The following is a 21,214-nucleotide window of genomic DNA, read 5'->3' as shown; positions in this document are numbered from 1 at the left end:
CCCAGACCAACAAATACTATAGTTGACAAGGGATGATTTTCTTTAGCAGAATTTCTTTCATCCTTGAAGATAAACAGCTATGTTAGCCACTTTGCTCCACAGAAAAGAAGAGCTGGCTTTCAACTAAAACTGAAAATCTTATCAAATAGAATTCAAAATTATATATAGGGATATTTGGGTTAAATACAATGGTACAAACAAAGTATTTTCTGAACTATTTCAAAGCAAATGTGTGCCTGACTTATACTCTGTCTATTTTTGAAAATAAGATGTGTTCATATGTCAGTGCTGATGCATAATGATTTATTACCACTTGATCATTTGAGTTGTTGAATTATTTTCAGTGAAAATTATTACAATTAATGATGGTAAAAATTAAAGTTGATATTCATAAGATTGTTTTATTTGTGTTTACTTTACATTGTTTAATAAAGAATAAAATCCATGTTAGATAGAGCATTCAGCAAGTTCTGCAGTAAAAGCAGTAATACAGGTTTATGTCAAGCTATTTGAACTGCCCTGATCACATTGACAAAACCAAGAGTAAATAAGAAATAAATTCATGCATAAGAATATAAACCAACAATTCACATATTGATATTAAGGCTACTGTACTATCTATATCAGCTGACTGTCAAAATATTTCTCTGATTTTTTGCAGACCAATTCAATTTTATGTAAAATAATTGATTATTAGATTTTGAAGAAAAAATATTTCCCCAACTTAATGACAAAAAGTTTAATTACTGATCGAGTAGGGAGATGGACAGAACACTTTTTAAAAGTGGCTTAGTAGATCAATTCTCAAAGTAAGCATATACATATATACATATATTGTTGAGACAATTTTTCTTATGTGAAATTCCTGCATGCATGGGTGCTGGGAGGGGGCGGATATGGCCAATTTAACTGAAATAATTATTGTCATTTATTTGTTATAGTTACATCCAAATACGATTTGGGCTGATATCAGTGAAAGAAAGAAACTATTGGTGACTGTGTTCAACTATAAAATAATATGATAATCAGATGAACATCTAAATTGGATATTTCGCCTTCTGAGGAATAAGTTACCTCCTTGATTTCTTTTTCTGACCTTCACTTTTTAAATAACATCTCTGCACATCCTTTTTCATGCAGCAATGTTTTTTCTTAAATATACATATTGAAAAAAGAATTATGATGGACTTCCACCCCCCCCCCCCCAATAATCTTATTGGTGTTTGATTTTATCAGAACAACTTGAAATCTCTTAGACATGTTAGAGTAGACTGGAGATTCAGTATTACATATATAGATGAAGAGCATATCTTTCTTCTAAGCTGAGGTCACTTGAAATAATTACGCGCCCTTCAGAGAGCTTTATAGGTGATAGACTTTTAGTGTAAACAGCTTCAAATACAAAGAAAAAACCTCGAATATTTTAAGCCATTTTTGTAAGAATTTTACATTTTTAAGCCCTCTTTCTTAACATTTATATATGATATCTTATTTATGAAATGGAAAACAAAAATATCCAGAAAACTGCATTGAAATCATAAGAAATCTAAACATTTAGAAAGCTTTTATTCCAAATCACACTTATTATTAAAAGTTGGCTAATTTTAAGTACAAAAAGGTCAGGAAAGATGCAACTTAAACAAAATATATATTATATATATATATATTTATTTTATATATTCATTCTGACCATCATTATAGTACTTATATAATGAAAAACAATATTGGTATATGATGTTATTGTTCACATTTTTTGTCAAGAATATCTACCGGTAAGTCAAATTTCATTATGTTGAGAATTGCACTCTAAGTACAAAAAGGTCAAATCAAATGAACTCAGATGGTAAAACCTGACCTTCTTCCCTTGTTTTTCTTGGTACATAATATTTTAAATGATCGTTTTGTATGCAGATTTTCACTAAATTATGATTCAACCACATTGAGGAGTAAAATACCTCATTTATAAATGAAATAAGTATTTTACCTTATGTTTGCCCTTAAGTCCGTGTGTACATGTTTTCTAATTTTAGATGAAAATGATTGATCTTTAAAATGTCATTTTAAAAAAAAACTTTATAAAATAGAAAATTTGACTTATTGTGCATCTTTAACAAGGGAATATTTTAAAAAATAAGGTACAATATGATCTATTCAATTTAATAATACTTGGTTTTTATGTTACCTTTACCCCTTTGTAAAAGCTTAAAATGCAAATTTGATATACTTTTAGACCTTGTACAACTTTTCCCCCTCAAAGTTGCCTATGGATTTTATTTTGCATATATATAGTACAGATGATCACTAACAGAAATACATAATTCATTTTTCCAGCAGTGGTTGTAGATTTTGCATATAAAGTGATAAAGATGTGCAATTTTTGAAAATTGATAAGCGTCTAAATGCATGTTCTCTTCCTGTTGTCATGGCAACAAATTACAATGACATATTTTAAAATTTTATTTTTTCCTAAAAATGGGAAAACTCAATCTTATAATAAATACAGAAAGCAAAATACTATACAATATCATGTAAAGGAATAATTTAGGTAGATGTTTAGCTAAAATCATTGTTTTATTTTCAAAGATTTGTGCACCCGTAACTAAGGAAATAAATTTCCTTGGATACCAGTCCCGTAGTATGACAAAAATCATTGTTTATCAGGGATTTTGTGTGAAGTAGATTAAAATCAATAATATACAAGCAGCTTTTCAAAAAATAATTTTTCCACTTTCCATGGAATGCTTGATGCTTGTTGATTTTTACTCTTTAAAATTTTCTATATAATTCCTTTAAAGCCGTAAATTACGGGAAAAGATTCATCAAATCAATTATGACGTCATAATGGTTCTAGCACCGAAAGAATCTCAACCTCTCTATTAAGGATGACGTTTACTCAGAATGAAAAAAAAATCCACTGATGATAATGAAAAACCATCTATTGTGTGTTATAGACCTTTGCTTGTATTGTTATTTTTCACTGACCTACTTTTTGAGTTAATGGCCATTGAATATTTATTGAAAATTCAAGAAAAATCCCATAAAATTTTATACTACGATTGAGATTTTCTTAATTATAAAAATATTACAAATAATTAAACACTTTAAAAAATAAGATACAGTTTAAGAATGGTAGTGGCACTAAATAAGTACACAACAATAATATTTCAGCATCAATTTTAAAAAATAATTCAGTCCGAATTTCCTCTATCAGTTTTCAAATCCCTACCCATTTTTGATTCAATTTTACAAAAAATTGAATGATGATAATACAAAAACATTTATGATAATGAACTACTTATATTGACCTTATTCTGTTGGCATAAAATTTATATGAGGTCATGATCAAAATTTTGAGATATGATGTCTTTTATCGTTTTTAAGCATTTTTCAATATTATTATTATTCGTGCCATAAGATTATTTTAATGAATAAGTGATGTAAAACTAACGGAAAATATGCAAAATTACGAAGACTTACATTGTAAATATAAAATCCTAACTTTTAATATTAGACTACTGCCAAAAAACTTTTAGCAGAAAACAAAATCTGCAAAATTTAGTCCGAATTTCCTCTGTTTGGCTAAAAGTCAATTTTTGTTTGAGCATTATTCCATAATAAAGTAAAACTATTGAATGTTTTGTCAATAATAATTCATTTCATAAATACTTTTTGTGTTTAGAACAAATTTTACTCATTACATTGAACTTTTTAACAATCAGAATTTGAGAACTCAAACAATGAGTAAATAACAACCTTAACTAGATCTTGCCTACATATACGTCACAATACGACGCGCATGCAATTCAATTTTATTTACTTTGACGTTATACATGTATTAATTAATTGTAACTTGTTGGATACACGAAGAATTATGTTAACTTGAACTTTTTATGATTGATTGTATCGGTATAATTAAACAGTTAAAGGATACCATCGGGGGAGTCAGTAAGATTCCAGTTCCCCTCAAGCTAGCCTACTTCCCCCGGTTTCACCTCGGGAAATACACTTGCGCTCTCGGGGAACTGGAATCTTACTGATTCTCTCAATGGTATTCTTTAATTGTATACTGTCCTTTTCAAATAAACAGTGATAAAGTAATGCTACCGTCGCATACGTCGTGTGTTTACATCTGGTGATGTGGGACATGCATATGTAAATATTAATGTACGTAAAAGTACATGATAATAAAAATACTTTCATCGGTTTAGAATTTTAAAATTGATATACCGTGAAATCATTTTTATTCATGGAAGTCAGTGTTCATGTGAAGCCAATTTTTTTTCTGGTTCATGGGGACGTAATTTCGTTTGTAGCAATTCGATGGGAAGTACTCACAATATGGAGGTGCCCCTATCACTTTAAAGGTCAGTGGTCATAAACACAAATGGACTATATACATTTATTTGAAAAAATACGAAGACTTATAATTTGTAACCAGAAAAAATTAGCAATGATTTCAATCGATTTGAATTGAAAAATAATTCATAAACTCCAGTTTATCTAAGAAAAATTAAAAACTGCAAAAATGCGATAGATTTTGTGTTACGTAAACCATCAAATATTGGAGGTAATTTTTCTAAAAATGGGACATATCTGTTTATAATAACGTACAATAAACCACCGCCCTGTATCATGTATCGTTATTTAGACCACCACCCTTGCAACAGCTACCGTACTATAGATCACCGCCCTGCAACAGGTACCGTACTATAGATCACCTCCCTGCAACAGCTACCGTACTATAGATCACCGCCCTGCAATAGGTACCGTACTATAGATCACCTCCCTGCAACAGGTACCGTACTATAGATCACCTCCCTGCAACAGCTACCGTACTATAGATCACTTCCCTGCAACAGGTACCATCATATTTTAGACCATCTCCTTACAACACGTTCCGTGCTGTAGATCACCGCCCTGTTGCTTTTAATGTAACATTAATACCAAAATGAGCATTATATTTTGAATCATCAATGTATTCATTCTAGTACTTCTATTTTAAATTATGCAGATAATAGTTGTTGATATACACATGTATTGACATTAAAGATAATTCACCATTTGATATTTCCATTCCTAAAATAAATGAATCTGTAATAAAAACAGTAGAACTATTTTTAATAAGCTGTCAACAGAAATCAAAGATTCAGTGAAGAGAACGTTGACACGAAATCAGTTTTCTCTCCGAAAAATTGGGCCTTGTGGGTATACCACTTCAGAGTGTTGCTGGTCACTTCTGTGTATTAATTTTGAATTATAAACGTATCTCAGAAGGGGAATTCTTAACTAAGAGGTATTTCTTTAGGTAATATAGATACTAGTTATGTGTATATTTACGCAAGAAAATTAAGATAAAAGCAGGCCTACTCTTACTCTCAGGTCATTCCGTGCTTTCAAAGTCTGTCCATAGTCAATTAGACTTGCGACCTTGTACTCAAAGTAGTTAACGTCAATCATTTTATACTTTTCCTATAAAACGATTTTGTTCAAATTGTATGTTCCATTTTAATTGTTTAATGCTTGATTAATGCATTTCTAATGATAGTCCATAATTTGAGTGTCATGCTAGTGTTATAAGCAAAATAAAGAGCCCACAGCTAATTCTTTGTTCTCTAAACAAGGCTCGTTCCATGTATTTGTTTACATTGGTTTAATATTCAAGTGAAAGTTCTTTCTCAAACTTATTTTTCTATCTGCTGACTTATTTAAATTTTAAAAAACAGTTCCTATCGTTTTCCACATTTATTTTTAGTTCTAAACCTGGAATTTTCTTTTCAACATTAAAAATGTAAACAAAATATGACCTGAGCTTTCTTTTCATAACAAAAAATTGTGTGCACTTCATTTTGCATATAACTCGACGACTGTCACTCAAATTTAATTTGACTATTTGAACTACCCTATTTAAGTTTTGTAAACATTAAAAATGGAAAATAAATTTTGGTCAAGACGGTGACCATGTTTCTTTAACAAAATTTACATTTTATTTTAAGATTTTTCACGTACTTCTACATCTTTACTGGTCATGAGCCAATTTTTTGATTTTGGTTATTTTAAAGGATTAGACCTATGTTATGACTCTTATATTTCACCTAATTAGATTAGAGTTTGATTGCATCAATTTTAACCTGTGCACGAGCAGGTTCATCGAAAAAAATGAACAGAATAAAAAAAAGGATTAATTAAAATATTGTCGATACTATGAAGTTTCTACCACTACCATCCTTTCTCTGCGAACAGCTCTTAGTTGGATGGTCTTTATCCCTCATTTTTGGTTTTCTTTCCATATGGTTAAAAATGATGAATTTTGTGCGTATATGAGATATCTTTTCCTTTTTTGATCGCTTGAAGTTCTAGTACAAAACTCATTTTTGAAACGAAAATATGATTTTTTTTCATAGAATTGCTATGTGTCATTTTATGTTTGCATGCGAATTTTAGTTGTGCCCCCTTCAACAATATTAAAAAAAAACCCAACATCTTAACACTTTTCATGTGTGAGACTATACCTCACTAAAAATACATGTAGTATCTCAAAGAGCGAATGAGCTGTGCAGATATTAACTTCTTGTTTTGAATGTAAATTTCACTATTTACTAGTAATTAGATTATTAAAAACATCTTCTTTCCATGTAATGGCTCTAATTCCACCCCTGCCTATCTACGTACCTAAAGCTTATACGTGTATTTGATACACGCTGGTGTTCTGTCTTAGCTTTATTCCTAATCTTTATGTGTTTGAGTCTTTGTGTGTTTTATGATAACTCATTTATTCTACATCGGTGGACGATAAAATCATTTAGTATCTGGCAATTATATTCCTAATCTTTATGTGTTTGAGTCTTTGTGTGTTTTATGATAACTCATTTATTCTACATCGGTGGACGATAAAATCATTTAGTATCTGGCAATTACAAAGTTCACATTTATTCCGGATCAAATTTCGGAATTTTTTGCACACAATTAATTTATTAACGCTAATAGAAAAATGTTATGATTAGAAGCATTAAGTCAGGTAAAGTTAGGTACAAAGTTTATAATATCGTAAACAGAAGACAGTCTCTCCCAAATTACCGATCTTAAAGCACAGGCAATTGAGTCTAGATTAGGACCCTTGATAGTCTTTCAAGTACAATCACAAAGACGTTAAACTACGACGCTTTAAACAATGGGCAGTATTTTGCCGAAAGATGAAAAGTTTGCCACTAATAGAAGTCCACAAAATACCCCTGTTGGTAAAAAAGTAAGTGTAAATTGGGTTTGATTAATATGCTATAATTAATATCATTTGAAATTTCCTTACTTGATGATCCAAGCACGTAGCATCAGGGGGCCGGGGGCTGCCCCCTTTTCTGGCATGCAGCAAACATTTTTCTTTAATTCACTTATAAAATATTTGGATGCGAGATACTACCTCCGCAGAGGTTCTCTAGATATACACCACCTGGGGTGCCAGGCGCCCCCTGGATCAGTAATGCTATTCAGCGGTATAAATAAATAATACATCTATATATATATAATGTACAAAGTATCTGTTTTCTTCAGTATTTATAATTGTATTTTTTTAACGAGGCCGGGTCTAATTAGTTCTACCCTAGATTTTTTAATGAATTTTTTTACCTGAATTTCTACTGATATAATTATTATTTTAAGATTAAAAAATAAGACATTTACCACACCGTTTGTTTAGGGGGTCATCTCAAAGTTTGTTAATCTTTAACATAGGACCTATGGGATTTCACTTGAAATGTATCAATTTTGCACATTTTTTTAAACTTCTGCCCTAGGGATTTCTTTTTCTGTTCTACATATTAAAGTTATTGTTAACAGGCATCAAATGGTCAAATAAAAAAAACCTTTTACCTCCTGGTTTGTTCCAGGGGTCTTATCAAAGTTGATTTTTGTATGCCCAATTTCCCAGATTTGTCAGATAATGGCTATTGTTTATTTGACAAAGGCGGAAAAGGTGATCTTTATAGTATTATTAAAGCATTCAGACATATTTAAGTAATGAAAAAATATATAACATCACATATTAAGGGTCATTAATATAAAATACATGGTTACTGTCTTGAAATATATGAATTAAGCTGTATTTAGGCGGGTTAAGAAAACGTGACAGAGGGTTAGGCCTGCTGAACCCTCTTTACGTTTTCGACCCGAGCCCAAATATAGCTTATACTTCGAAACAGTTATGTTTATTCCACAATATAACATTAATTTTACGCATCAAACGAGACATTTTCAACAAATTTCGCTGAATATCTGCAGTTGAAACTATCACGCCATGGCGTCAACCAAGCAAAAAGATGACGTCACAATACAAATGAAACGCTGCGCGAAAGCGTGCGTACTCGTTCTGTACACGGCCTCGTTAAGCGTAAATAGACGTAAATATGAATTAACACATTGCAATACAAGTAATAGTAAAATAAAATAAGAGTACTATTTGGTATCATTCAGTCAATTGATATAATATTCGTATCAATATTGTACATATATTTGTAGAACATCTATATATAATGTACAAAGTATATGTTTTCTTCAGTATTTATAATTATGATAGATTTATAATATAATACGGAAGAACTGTATTGCATAGGCATCAGTTCATCTTATGTAAATAATTATATTTAAGTATCTTTGTAAGTATAATCATCATTTAAACCGGTATTTTTTATACTTTTACTTTCTCGAGTAAATTAATTGTTTCTATGAAACATTCATTATATATGCTGTTTATTACAGAAAAATGGACATCGCATATCAAAAATCCACAGAAATCAAGAAAAGATCTGCATAGATGAATTTAAACTTCCCACTGAGACGCTGTATGCTGAAACTATGGATAATGTATTACATGTATCAATAGAATCTCAGGCATCTACCATTTATGTCAAAGGAAACTGTCCTAGTCCTACTGTGGTAAAGTTACCCCCTCCACCACCACCGCCGCCGCCGGTTGTGCCCACGTGACGCAGTGTTTCTGTTTTAATTTTGTTGAAAAATAATACCACCACTTAGGAACGTTGTGACAGGGGCGTTTATAAAGTATACTCCCTGCGTGAAGGATTATGTCAATATGCTAAATGCTAAAAAAAATCAACAACACGTATCACAACTTATAGAAAGTATTTTGAAGCCGACTATTATACTTGTATTTGTCTTGATTTCGTTTTAGCAAATAAAGTTCATCAGATAACTTTTATTGGTTTTAGTATTCTTGGAATGAAAAACAATCAATGAAAGTAGCTACCTTTTTGAACTTAAACAGAAAAATACACGTTTGTTGGGTTTTTTTCAGGATTTTTACCCTGGTTTTGCCCACAAATCATATCTTGAAGGAAAAGTCATTTTCATCCTTTTACTGGAGATAATGAAACTTACCTGCTAGGAAATGTTATATTGATGTTGGATTATCACTTACGTTTATAGAAATGTTTAGTATACAGGAAAAGGGCATTTCAAAAGTTTACAGAACGGGTCTTGGAAAATACCAATTAAAGATATATTTAGGAGCTCTCATGCTCAATGCATTCACTGAATGATTTTTGTTTACTTTTTTGCATATAAGCAAAAGTAACTAACACTAAGTCATGCAAAGGGAAGAAAGGATATATTTGATGTGGTCCAAATTATTACCGTCCTCCTTGGAAGACGGTATAAAGAGTTGAAATAATTTACAGTCTCCGGGTTGTGCACTTCCTCTCCTTTGTGATTGGTAGAAAATACATGATGTGAAAATTTACATTTATTTCATTGGTTGAAATACTGTTCGGCACAAGGGACATAATTTTCTGATGATCTCTTTCATGTACGACTTAACAAATTTCGTAGATATTAAATCTTAAAAAGTGCGAAAACGAAAAAGCAATACCAATGCTATGAATGAAATTCAGCCTTTTGATTTTCAGGTCCAACTAGTTGAAAGCAATATTCAATAATATCTACTTAAATTATTTCCTTTTCTTTCATTACTTTGTTTTTCAAATACAAAAATAAAAAAAAAGGATGCGGTATGGCTTAAATATCGATAAAGTTGTTTGCACCTTAGATAGGTAAAACTACGTGTAATGATTTGTAAACAAAATACTAAATGCAGCGGTATAACTTTTTATCAAAATAATACGAGTCTACGACCCTTCCTAAGATCTCTTTTACCCTACTGTAGTCGTTATCAACTTACAAGCTCGGGTAGGAATTTCTCAATCTTAGACACGCAGGCTTAAAAGACACATGATAACATAAAAATGTTCCAAACGCCATGGTATGTAGAGGAAGGTGACATTTATATAAAAAAGAATTAAATTGTCTGTGATAACTAATTGCTGTTTAGTGTTCGCTCTTAAGACGGTAAGCTTTTTTAAAAAAGCTAAACTTGTACCGTCCTTACTATTGTAATAGAATAGATAACAAATACTGTCAATTACAACAACCTATTAGCTTATTAACATCAACCATTCCATGTGCCTCTATGAAGTCTCTAAATGGGCCATTTATTCATCATTTAAAACGGGGCGGGAAACTTTTTCTGCATATAAGGATGAATATATAAACGCTAGATTTCTCCAGTACCATTTGCAAATATATACATATGTTTGTTGTCTTTCCTATGTCTTCCCTATGAACATATAGAATTGATACAACTTGATGGGATAACAGTTTTAGCAAACATTTAGAGGTCTATTAAGTGTGGTATTAACGAACTTTATCAAACACAGAGTCTAAAAGTATAATTACATAGACTTCACTGCGCAGCTCAGCCATTAGTCGATGGAAGGGATCATAATGCAACCGTCTGCCAAAGCCAAACTACTGCCATACTCAGATTCTATTATATCTTGCAATATATCTCCACATTTGTCTTAAAATAAGATATATAATTCACCATTATAAAGGAGATGGGTGGATAAGGCGTGTAAAATGCCCATACACGGTCGGACAAGCTACTTAGAAATTAAAATATCAATAAATCTGATTTTTTTTTTAAAAATCATTTAAAACAATACCCATTTTACATATCATTGATACCGCAAACATTTCTGAAAATATTTTTTCTTATCTTTTGTTAAATATATTAAAAACTGAATATAGTTAGAAATTGTGTTTTTGTAATCTCGTATCATAATATATTTGAGTAGATTTAATTGGGAAAAAATAAATTCAAAATTGTATTTCACTTCTAAACCAAATGGGCATTTGCGCCATCTTATTCCCCCATCTTCTTTCTATTAAACTGTACTGAGTACAAATAGGGTGGAGAATGTAGAACTCGTATGAAACTACCAATACCTAGGATTTTTTAATAATTCAAACTAGGATTTAGGTCAATCCTAAATATTTCTTGATAATCCACTGCAAAGATTTCGATAGCACTGAAATAACTGTTACAAACAGCATTAGCTTTAAAAGAGGACAAATTCAGAAAGAAAACGAAAGCATATATGAAAACCAAGATGGAATGTGCACCATCTTCTGAAGCAAGCCAAAAGAAAATCTCTAGTTAAATTGTAAAAAAAAAAGAGAAAAGAACCAAAGATAGAATTGGACTTTCCCAACGTTTTTAGTGACGAACGGCAATAAGTAAGGGTTATCTACTCTTCATAACACTTTACCGTGTATATTTTTCCTTATATGGACTGAATGACTTAAGAAACGAAAGGAACGAGTGGTATTTGATATCACTAGCTTTAAATAATGAAAACCAAGACGTCTTTAGTTAAGAAAACTAACTTTTGTAATATTCTTACTAATGTATGTATGTTAAATGTATGTAGAATATAAGATATGCATGCTTTCTAATTTAATATTAGGTTAACTTGAAAGTTAATATCAGGTTGTAAAGGACACAGCCATATTGTGACGTAATTTCTAATAGCATAATAAAAACAAGTATAATTCTAAAAATGTTTTCTTTTCTGTAATTGTTACCTAACAGTGAAGTGCATTGGGTTATGGCGTTAGATACGAATCTATAAGTCATGTCTATGAATATCGCTTTTATAATTTTTACCTTTCAAAATTTTGAAAACCTATTTTTGGTCAAATATTGTAAAATCTAAAAATTCTAAACCAGTGAAAGTATGTTGAATATAATGAACCTTTATCTACAGTATTTTGGACAGGTGTCCAAACCACCTTACTGTACCTCACTACACCTACTAGGCTTATACTACTACGTCAAATGTTTGGTAAATTGTTTGTATCAATCGTTTTGTTTATCATCATTGCTCAGTGGTTAAATTATCGGGCTTGTGAACCGTAGATCATGAGTTCGAATCCGCCTTGGGCTTTTGCTCATGTTTACTGAATCATTTTTATGAAATTCACTATATTTTATTCAACAATACAATTTTTCGCTTGTTTGACTTCTATCCTTCTTAATCATCATACGATCTTCTAAAATTTAAGTAATTTTAAGAAACTACCCGGTATTTTAATGTGCAGTGGGCCACCTTAAAAGGCTTGGTCAAAATCTATATTTCCGTTTTTCAATGTTCACGAGTGCCAATGGTCGAGTTATAAGCAAGATACAGAGTTCACAATGCTTTTGTATATGAACAAAGATAATGCCATGTTTTTGTTTACATTTTGAATGTTTAAAGAAAATTCCAGGTTTAGATCTAAAATAAATATGACAAACGCTTGAAACTGTTTATTTATGTTCAAAAATAATTAGCAGATGGATAAATCGGCTTGAGAAGAATTTCTACCAGTATTTTAAACCAATGTAAACAAAAACATGGTCCCAGCCTTATTTCCATAACAAAGAATTGTGTGCTCTGTATCTTGCCAATAACTCCACGATTTGGATGATCATTAGAAATGCATATTACTAAAGTACTGTAAACAATAAAAATAAGAAAATGAAATTTGACTAACATCGCGACCATGCCCCTTTAATGGAATCGCCACATTTTCAATTTCCTCCTGTTTTAAACATTTTTTGTTTTCTAAAACCGCCTCCACCATGGGTGTTTTATTTTGATTATCTTCCTAAAAAATTGTTCCATGGTGCGCTGGGTATTAAATTCCATTATGTAAATGACTGCTGCAAAGGCACAAAGAACACAGACACCCACCTATTCTTTTTATCAGCATCTTCGTCAGAACTTGTCTTCCTTCGCCGAGCAGTTTCTTTTGTTGAGTAAAGGAATATATAATTCCTCATCATTATCATTTTGGGGGGGGGGGGGGGTTAAAAAATTCTTGATTCCTCTACAGGATTTAAATACCAATTAATGTAATTTAGTACCGAATTGGAAGATAGATGAATGTGCCCCCTTGTAGTGTTTTCTTTGTTATGGTCTCTGTTAAAGTTTCATTAAAATTAGCTAGTATCTGTCTAAATAAATTGTTGCTGAAAGTATTCACAGCATGTAGCCTGCATTCATGTCAAATAATCAATAATGAATATCTGTTCAATGCCAAATATATTTATCTTTTTTCTGCCCTCTTTATTATCCATTATTGTTGTTGCCCAATAAACACACTGATGTTCAATTACTAGTACAGTGTTCAAGCATCCTTTGCTAGGAATGATTCAATGTTGATGTCCTTCAGGGTTTCAGGGTCTATGTAAGCGCTAACATTATATAATTAATAGTGCCTGTTTGGTAGGGTAACAGTTGAAATTGACACCCCGAAAAAACCATTGTCAACCGACGCAAAGCGGAGGTTGACAATGGTTTTCTCGGGGTGTCAATTTCAACTGTTATCCTCCCAAACAGGCACTATTTATTTTGTTATACTGAATGTCTTAATTTTTAAGAATATTTTACTACTTTTATATAGGAATAACGTGAATTCTACAGCGAACCGTACGCGCATAATTTTCGCACATGTAACAATTTGTAATGTTACCCGTTGCTAAGTGCGTTGCTAACGCCGAGGATAATAGAACGGATTATGAACTGCGTCTTAACCAATCAGATTTCAGTATTTAACATGAAAGTATAACAATATGAATTATCAAAAAAAAAATGTTGAATTTTTTTTTATTTCTCTAGTTCTCGCATGATTATCTCAGATTACTCAAAAAATGATAACTCATTCCTTAAATAAAAAAACAGAAATCCCAATATATTGCTAGATTTCCATGAGGGAAAATCTCTGCTATATAACCTTTTTATTCGGGAGGAAAACTGCTATATAGCCATTTTTCCGGGGGAAAGATGGCTACGGGGTAAGAAACTATCTAAGGTGTTTCGAAAAGGAAGTGAGTAACAAAAGGATATCAGGAAGAAAAATAAAATGTCGTCTTCAAATAAAGGTCTACAAAACGTCTCTGGTGGTAAAAATGTAACTGTTAGTATAAGTTTTGACTAGCAATACTTGTACTTAAGATAAATATTGTTTGAACTTTCCCCACTTTCCATGCATTCGTTACGCATGTGTATGTTGACTCACCTGCAGTACATGTGCTACTTTATATATAGGCAACGCGCATTCTGATTGATTTTTTGTTATAAGTATTATGCCATTAAATTTCAATCGATTGGTTCAAGGATTTTGCTTTCTTGATAAAAATTCATTATTTTGTGTGCATAGATACATTTAAACTTGTCCCTGAGATGCAAAATGCTGGAACTGGATATTACACATGTAGAATGTATCAACATTTTGAAACCACCAGTGAATTTGTTTTCGATTCTTTAAAAGTACGTCGTAATCTCCCTGTGGTAAAGTTACCCCCTCCACCACCCCCACCGCCGCCGGTGTAACGAAGAATATTGACCGGCCGGGTTGAAAATTGACCCGGGGGTCATTTTTTAACGTTTAAAATTGAGATTAAAAATCTTGAAATTTATACCCGGGGTCATTCAACGGTATGAGAAAGATTTTTCTAAACTCTGATGACCTCGACACGTTGTAAATTTATCCTGTTGAGAATTGACCCCAACTTCAGAGATTTGATCTGAACTGGAACTTACTCTACGCGGTTTGTATGCACAATCATGCACATATTTGAAAGTTTCAGTTTTAAAATTTTTATACTGTCCGATACATATGCGGATTTGGCTGATTTATTTTAGGTTGGTGTGCCCGGTTACTATTAATCATTTAATTTTGAGACTAAAAAAATTGAGATATTCATTTATTATTATAATACTATGTAAAAAAAAAAAAAAAAGCTAAGAAGTTGACCGTTTGCTTCTGAGTGGAACGGGCGAGTCGTGGTAGCAATTGTTTTGGTGGTTTTTTGTTTTTTGTTTGTTTTTTTGTTTTTACATAGAATTGATTATTTTCATTCCCTCTTGTGATCGAATTTAAAGTTTAAACTTGTCATAATTAATCTCTGATAATAAAATACTTTACTGACCGTTATCGTTATTTTTCAGACAATTCGACACAGCTTTATTCGACAGACACCTGACTTTGTACATGTATATGTTTCTAGTAATCAAAAATATATACTGTGTAACCTCTATACTGTTTTATTAGGTAGAGAGTATATTTATTTTTATAACGACAATTTAATGGCTACAAAACCTTTTCTTATTTCGACAACCGCTTTAAAACGTTCTAAATTCCGCACCGCCTTAATCCCACCTAAGGCACAGTCAGAGATGGACAGCTTTTTAATTGACTTCTTTTGATGTTTATTGGTACTTCATCTTTCATCTGATTAATCCTTTTATGTACATGCTGCTCAAATGTCTTGATTACCCAATAGCTGTTTGATAAATAATTTCTTTACATCTGTACTTCTTTTATTCATCCATCATTGTTTTATTCCATTGTTCACTATATTTGATTTCAAAATTGTACACTACCTTCAGATAGAATCAGACCTTCGATGCTGATGCATCCCAAGCTCATATTAAAGTATATTCAATGCAAAGTCTAGATAAAAAAACGAAAATTGAAACGTGTGTTGAGATGAATTAACCTTGTACGGGAGAGAGCGACCCGTATTTGAGAAGAGAATATCTGGAAAAGAATTATTCCGTCGTTTTATTAAATACTAGAACATGTAGACACAATCAGTGCCATTAGACAGGAATTTCTGCATGAAACTGTTAGGTTTCTGAAAGACTTATTTGCGCTCGCACAAAGTTTTTCAGTTTATTAACAATATGTCATAATTTATAAGTATATATGTTTATAAGATGAACATACGGTGACTGAGAAGTTTCGAAGGGCTCCAATGGCATGTGTCGAGAACACCAGACACACTAGAGAACACACAACACCATAGGATTACATTTAATTTGGACCAAATTTTACCGTCTAATTTGTTTTAAAAAAATGCAAAACAAATGATTCCAATTAGTATATATACATGTAGTACAACACCATTTTAAATGGTCCATTCTCCATAAAGAAAGTGAGCGCACAAGATGGTAAGTTTGCAGGAATCCTCGACACGAATCAATTGGGATTTAAATGTCTATAACCTCGAAAGGCTTGGTACAGGTTTCAACAGAAATATATTATGTTGAGTGTCGAAGTACATGGCTATTCCGGTTCTTAAAAAAACTCACAAGCTTTCAAAAAATGGCAATGAGAGGTAAACCGATAACTAGTTGGAAATGTTAATGCAAACATATTTTGATGAAGTTATATTGTGTATATCCTAAAAAACTAGTAATAAGAAAAGAAAATAGTGTTCATACAGCAGATCTAAAAATCAATAACAACAAATTAAAATATACCGGTATACTATAATTCAACATCATGTTATGATAACAAACATTTAAAACAAAAAAGTTTATTTTTTATTTTTTAAAAAAGACCACCAATTGGATTTGAACCCAAAACACTGAATGTTTGTATTCACTAATCCAGGACAAAACCACTGAGCCATGCGAGACTTGTCAATATGCTGTATAAAGTACTGTTTGAAACAACATTGTCATATCAATGGACTTTGTTTTTATCCTTCAAAAAATAATTTGAAAGAGTACATAATTAGTCATCTCTGGGTCATTTCTCTATCTTTTTTTAAAAAGCGTCATTTTTAATGTTGAAATATGTTATCTTTACACGTTTCAAATTTGTGGAGAGAAGACCCAGAGACAACAAAATCATTTAAAAACAGTTGTTAATAAGTAGGATTTTGCATGAATTGCACCGTGTTGCTATATTTAGACCTATATTATGATAAAACCTTTTGCATTTCAAATATTTTCCCACTCATTCCACATCCAACAGACACCAAATAACGGTTATAATTCAATATATATTCAAAATTAATTGATGAAATTTTCACTCTCCTTGTGCGCCCAGATTCCTGCCGAATGTACATCTTAAGCGCCCACATTCTTTACAAAGGAGCGAAAAAAATTTTTTCAACATATTAGGATGTACCAGGTATTTACAAATCATAGTGCTTTTGGGCTTTCTATGAAAATCCTCTACGATCTTTTAATCTGATGATCTTTCTCAACAAAATTGTGCCATGGTGCGTTAGGGTATTAAAATCCATGATAAAGATGACCGCTGCGAAAGTACAGAGTACACATACACCCAACATTCCAATTCCTTTTGAAGACAACCTATCGTCATTAGCACTTGTCCTCTTCCGCCGATACGAAGAAAGGCTTCGTTTGTCGAGTAGAAGATCTTCTCTCAGTGTCTTCATTTTTTCTTGAAGATTAATTGTTAGAAGGTCGTCCTCCTCTTTGGGATTCGAATTACAAGTGCAGTTCAAAAATGAACTGGAAGACGAACTAATCACCGTTGTAGGTTTTTCATTTGTCAAGATCTCTGTTTTTGTTGTGGTTTTCTTCTCATTGAAGATTTCTGTGAAAATACAATTTAAGTTCTCTTTCTTTTATTTTCACGCATTGTGGTGTGAAATCATACAACAAGAGTTAGAGTATCGGTCAACAACAACAAAACATTTTATGGTTTGAAATGATTTGTTTAGCTATGAGCTGTTATTTTGTCTAGAAAACCTCCATATTTTTAGAATCGAATATGAATTCTTTCTACAGGTCTTCTTCTTTTAAAAAAATATTAATTTTACATAGTCTAAAACGGCCACAACCATCCAGTCCTTTGAATACAAAGCACATATAAACAGTATTTTGGACAAAAATACATATTAAAATTAAGAACGCAATGGTTTACTATATTAACAATTAATTTTTTTTTAAATAAAATAAATTGTGCAAGTTTTATTTGATATTGAACCAATAGGCGGATCGTGGGAGGAGGGGTGTCTTGAGGTAAGAATGTCCCACCATCACCCCCATTTTTCTTGGACATATGACTTTTTTAACTTAAAAAGAAATGCTTGTTTAAGGCGATTGTCTCATCTTTAATCTGAATACCATAATGATCCAAAAATGCTTTAACAATCGCTTGTATTTATAAAAGAATTCGAATCAACAAACCGTGATTTATTTCTTATAAACAAAGCACTGGCAATAATTTATCGAAGTGAAGTACTCTAAGATCCCTTCAGCATCCGGTGTTTATTACACTATATTTACATTATCCAGTGTCTTTGTCTGTGATAACACTACGTATCGATTTTGTACTATATAACCAATAATACAAATGCCGCCAAATTGAGGCGCCGGCGGGGTTTGCTTATTTATATTTAAAGATTTAATCGTACGATGGCCTAAAATTATATAAATATAAGTAATAAGGAATCATTCGGTCGGGGCGTGATCAAATCTATCATAAAGCCCTTCGGGCTTTATTGGATTTGATCACGCCCCGACCAAAATTATCACCTCATAATACTCAAAGAATGATTCCTTATTCCTTATGAATATACATGTGAAAAGTTTAAAATTTACACAAAACATTATCACTAAAATCAGTGATTTATATTAGGTTCCACTATTTATTCTCCCTCTCTATTTCTTAAGAAAATTGATTGTGGTCCATCCCGTTTTGATCAGACAAATCAGAAATTTATATGATCGCGTAAAACGTCATTCGTGCATAAGTACACACATTCGTTTTACTTTTTAAAGATGTTTTCAAATGTATTGTTTAGTTTAATAAATGTCAGCTGTAATTTAAGTAGCTGTTATAGTAATAATCGTATGATGACTTTACATGGATTGATCGGTCAAAATTATACTACTCAGAGAGCGCGAACGGCCTTCAATAAACGGACCGACCATACAGTCAAACTACAGTCAAACTACCATGTAGTTCTAGTTACACGTACCCTAGATTGACAGATGAAAATACTTATAAACAGTAAATATGTTTTTATTGTTTTTTTTATATGCAGGCTGTTAAGGTGGCAGCATTGCATAACCCGGAGGTATTTCAGATTTAAAACTTCAAAACAAATGTAAAAAAAAAAAAACCCCAAAAATCCACTACTAAAGTAGCTTTTTGTAATTAGTCTCAATATTGTTTGTTGCTAGGGTGACCTTTTCTGTTACTAGTATTCTCATCGATATCTAGAAATGATGAAAATCATCCTTACCAAAATCCAAACGCTCAATAATGGGTAAGCAAGGATTGGCAGGACTTGTCACTTGAGTTAAATGTTTGTTGAATATTATCATCGAAAAATGTTTTAAAAACATGGGGGGGGGGGGGTGGCGAATAAGAGGTTTAAAGAACACTGAACATTACACTATTGATTTTGCTTGATCCGTCTATGGAATCTATTTAGATTTTTCTTAATCATAAACTAGTACAAGTAGTTTATGTAAATTAAATATGTACCAGGAGAGTTTGTAGTCCTGGGTCCATCCTCCAACTTTGATTCGCCAGTGGTGGTAGGATAAGCATCTTTTGTGTATAACGTTGTTGGTAGATTGGTGTCATCATTGCCGCAGGAGGGTCCATCGTAATGGCTTGTTTGGTTCTGCATTATATAGAATCATATAGAACATGGCATATAAAGTCTAGAGAGAATATACAATCCTAACTAAAATTGTGTTCCCAATTGTGTTTACCTCATCAGACAAAAACTGGAAGCCAGCGACGTTGATCGACCCTCCTCGTTCTGAACTTTTACGATTAACATATATTCCAAAACCATTTTCACAATTGCCGCACGAATCTTGTTTAACATTCATTACCAGTGGATTATTATTTTCTAAGGGTTGAAAAAACGTTGGGCTTATAACTAGCCTTTGAATAGTCGTGTTTCTCAACATAGTATAATAGCATGTTTTATAATTGATACTAATATACATTAATACAGGTCCTTTTGGCGTGTCTTCTTTGCGCTTTGGAATGACCGCTGTCGAAAAATACTGCTTAATTGCTGGTACCACTAATAATCCTTCCCCTGGTAATTCAACTGACTCAGAAAATATTTGCAGAACAGCAATTGGTTTTGAAGAATTAATGACATGAGCTCTGTTAATAAAGAAATCTTCATATTCCCCGGAGTTTAGTGTATAATTATTTAAACCCATTTCGATTACTGTGCAGTTATAATGAGAGATTAATCGCAGTCTGTATTCATGTAAATTAGGAACATGAAAATGTCTAAAAGAGAGACCAAACTGTGTCACGGGTAACACCTGTTCCATTGACACTGTATACCCCTGCCTCGAAGTTCCACAAAACACAGCAACATTCTGATCGGCATGCACCAGTAGCCCCGTAAAGTCGGTGTTGCTTTCAAGTGACATGTAACTGAACGAATTGTTAAGGAAGAAGCGTTTAGCGGTTCGAGGAAGCGACCAGTCGGTCCTATGGTCCACCTTGTCAACAGACATGACTACGGATACATTGCCGTGATTGTCATTTAGCAGTGTTACGAACGTGTTTTCCGCCAGGTTTACGATAATGCAGACACACAAGTCCCTTTTAGACGAATCGCAAACTGGCATCATTCTGTACTCTGTCCCAGCAATGTCGGATGGTATTGCAAGATAGGAAGCCGACAAGCCGGGACCATCGACAAATGCGGTGACGCTCACAGGATGTGAAGCTTTGATGCTAAAAACTGGATAAGTTATATTCGTTGTCCCAGATTTCATGACGTACTGAACATTAAACTCTTCGGCCATTCCTGGGTGCTGGGTAAAACTAGAGGATAAGTTCTCTTTTGGCATTGGGTAAAAAACGCTGGTTGTGACATCTGCATCACCAACACCAGTCACCAATAAATAAACATCCATTTTTATCAGATCTAAGTTCCTAAAGAAAGCAACCACAAAATTTTTTCCAGTGTGGTTTCTGTTTTGTGCTGAAAAAAGTTTCAAACAATCATTATATCGTCAATATAACTTATTCACAAATGGTTACTGCATTTTTATAATTTATGTAAAAA

The 21,214-nt window shown here is 32.3% G+C and overlaps 1 protein-coding gene across 1 annotated transcript; it reads right to left on the bottom strand.

Annotated features, from left to right (window-relative positions):
- Nucleotides 1–17,323: 17,323 nt before the first annotated feature.
- Nucleotides 17,324–20,499, bottom strand: LOC128159359 (uncharacterized). The gene is made up of 3 exons (XM_052822426.1): nucleotides 19,884–20,499; nucleotides 19,651–19,792; nucleotides 17,324–17,748 (listed from the first exon to the last, which is right to left on the bottom strand). Exons 1-3 carry the CDS (start codon nucleotides 20,466–20,468, stop codon nucleotides 17,348–17,350), a joined length of 1,128 nt encoding a protein of 375 aa, XP_052678386.1. The 5' UTR covers nucleotides 20,469–20,499; the 3' UTR covers nucleotides 17,324–17,347.
- Between the last annotated feature and the right edge of the window lie 715 nt (nucleotides 20,500–21,214).

This window comes from Crassostrea angulata, chromosome 1, assembly GCF_025612915.1.
Source record: "Crassostrea angulata isolate pt1a10 chromosome 1, ASM2561291v2, whole genome shotgun sequence".
In the NCBI taxonomy this organism is placed as follows: Eukaryota; Metazoa; Mollusca; class Bivalvia; order Ostreida; family Ostreidae; genus Magallana; species Magallana angulata.
Note: the sequence above shows the minus strand (reverse complement) of the source record. Positions and strands in the feature narration are given on the sequence as shown.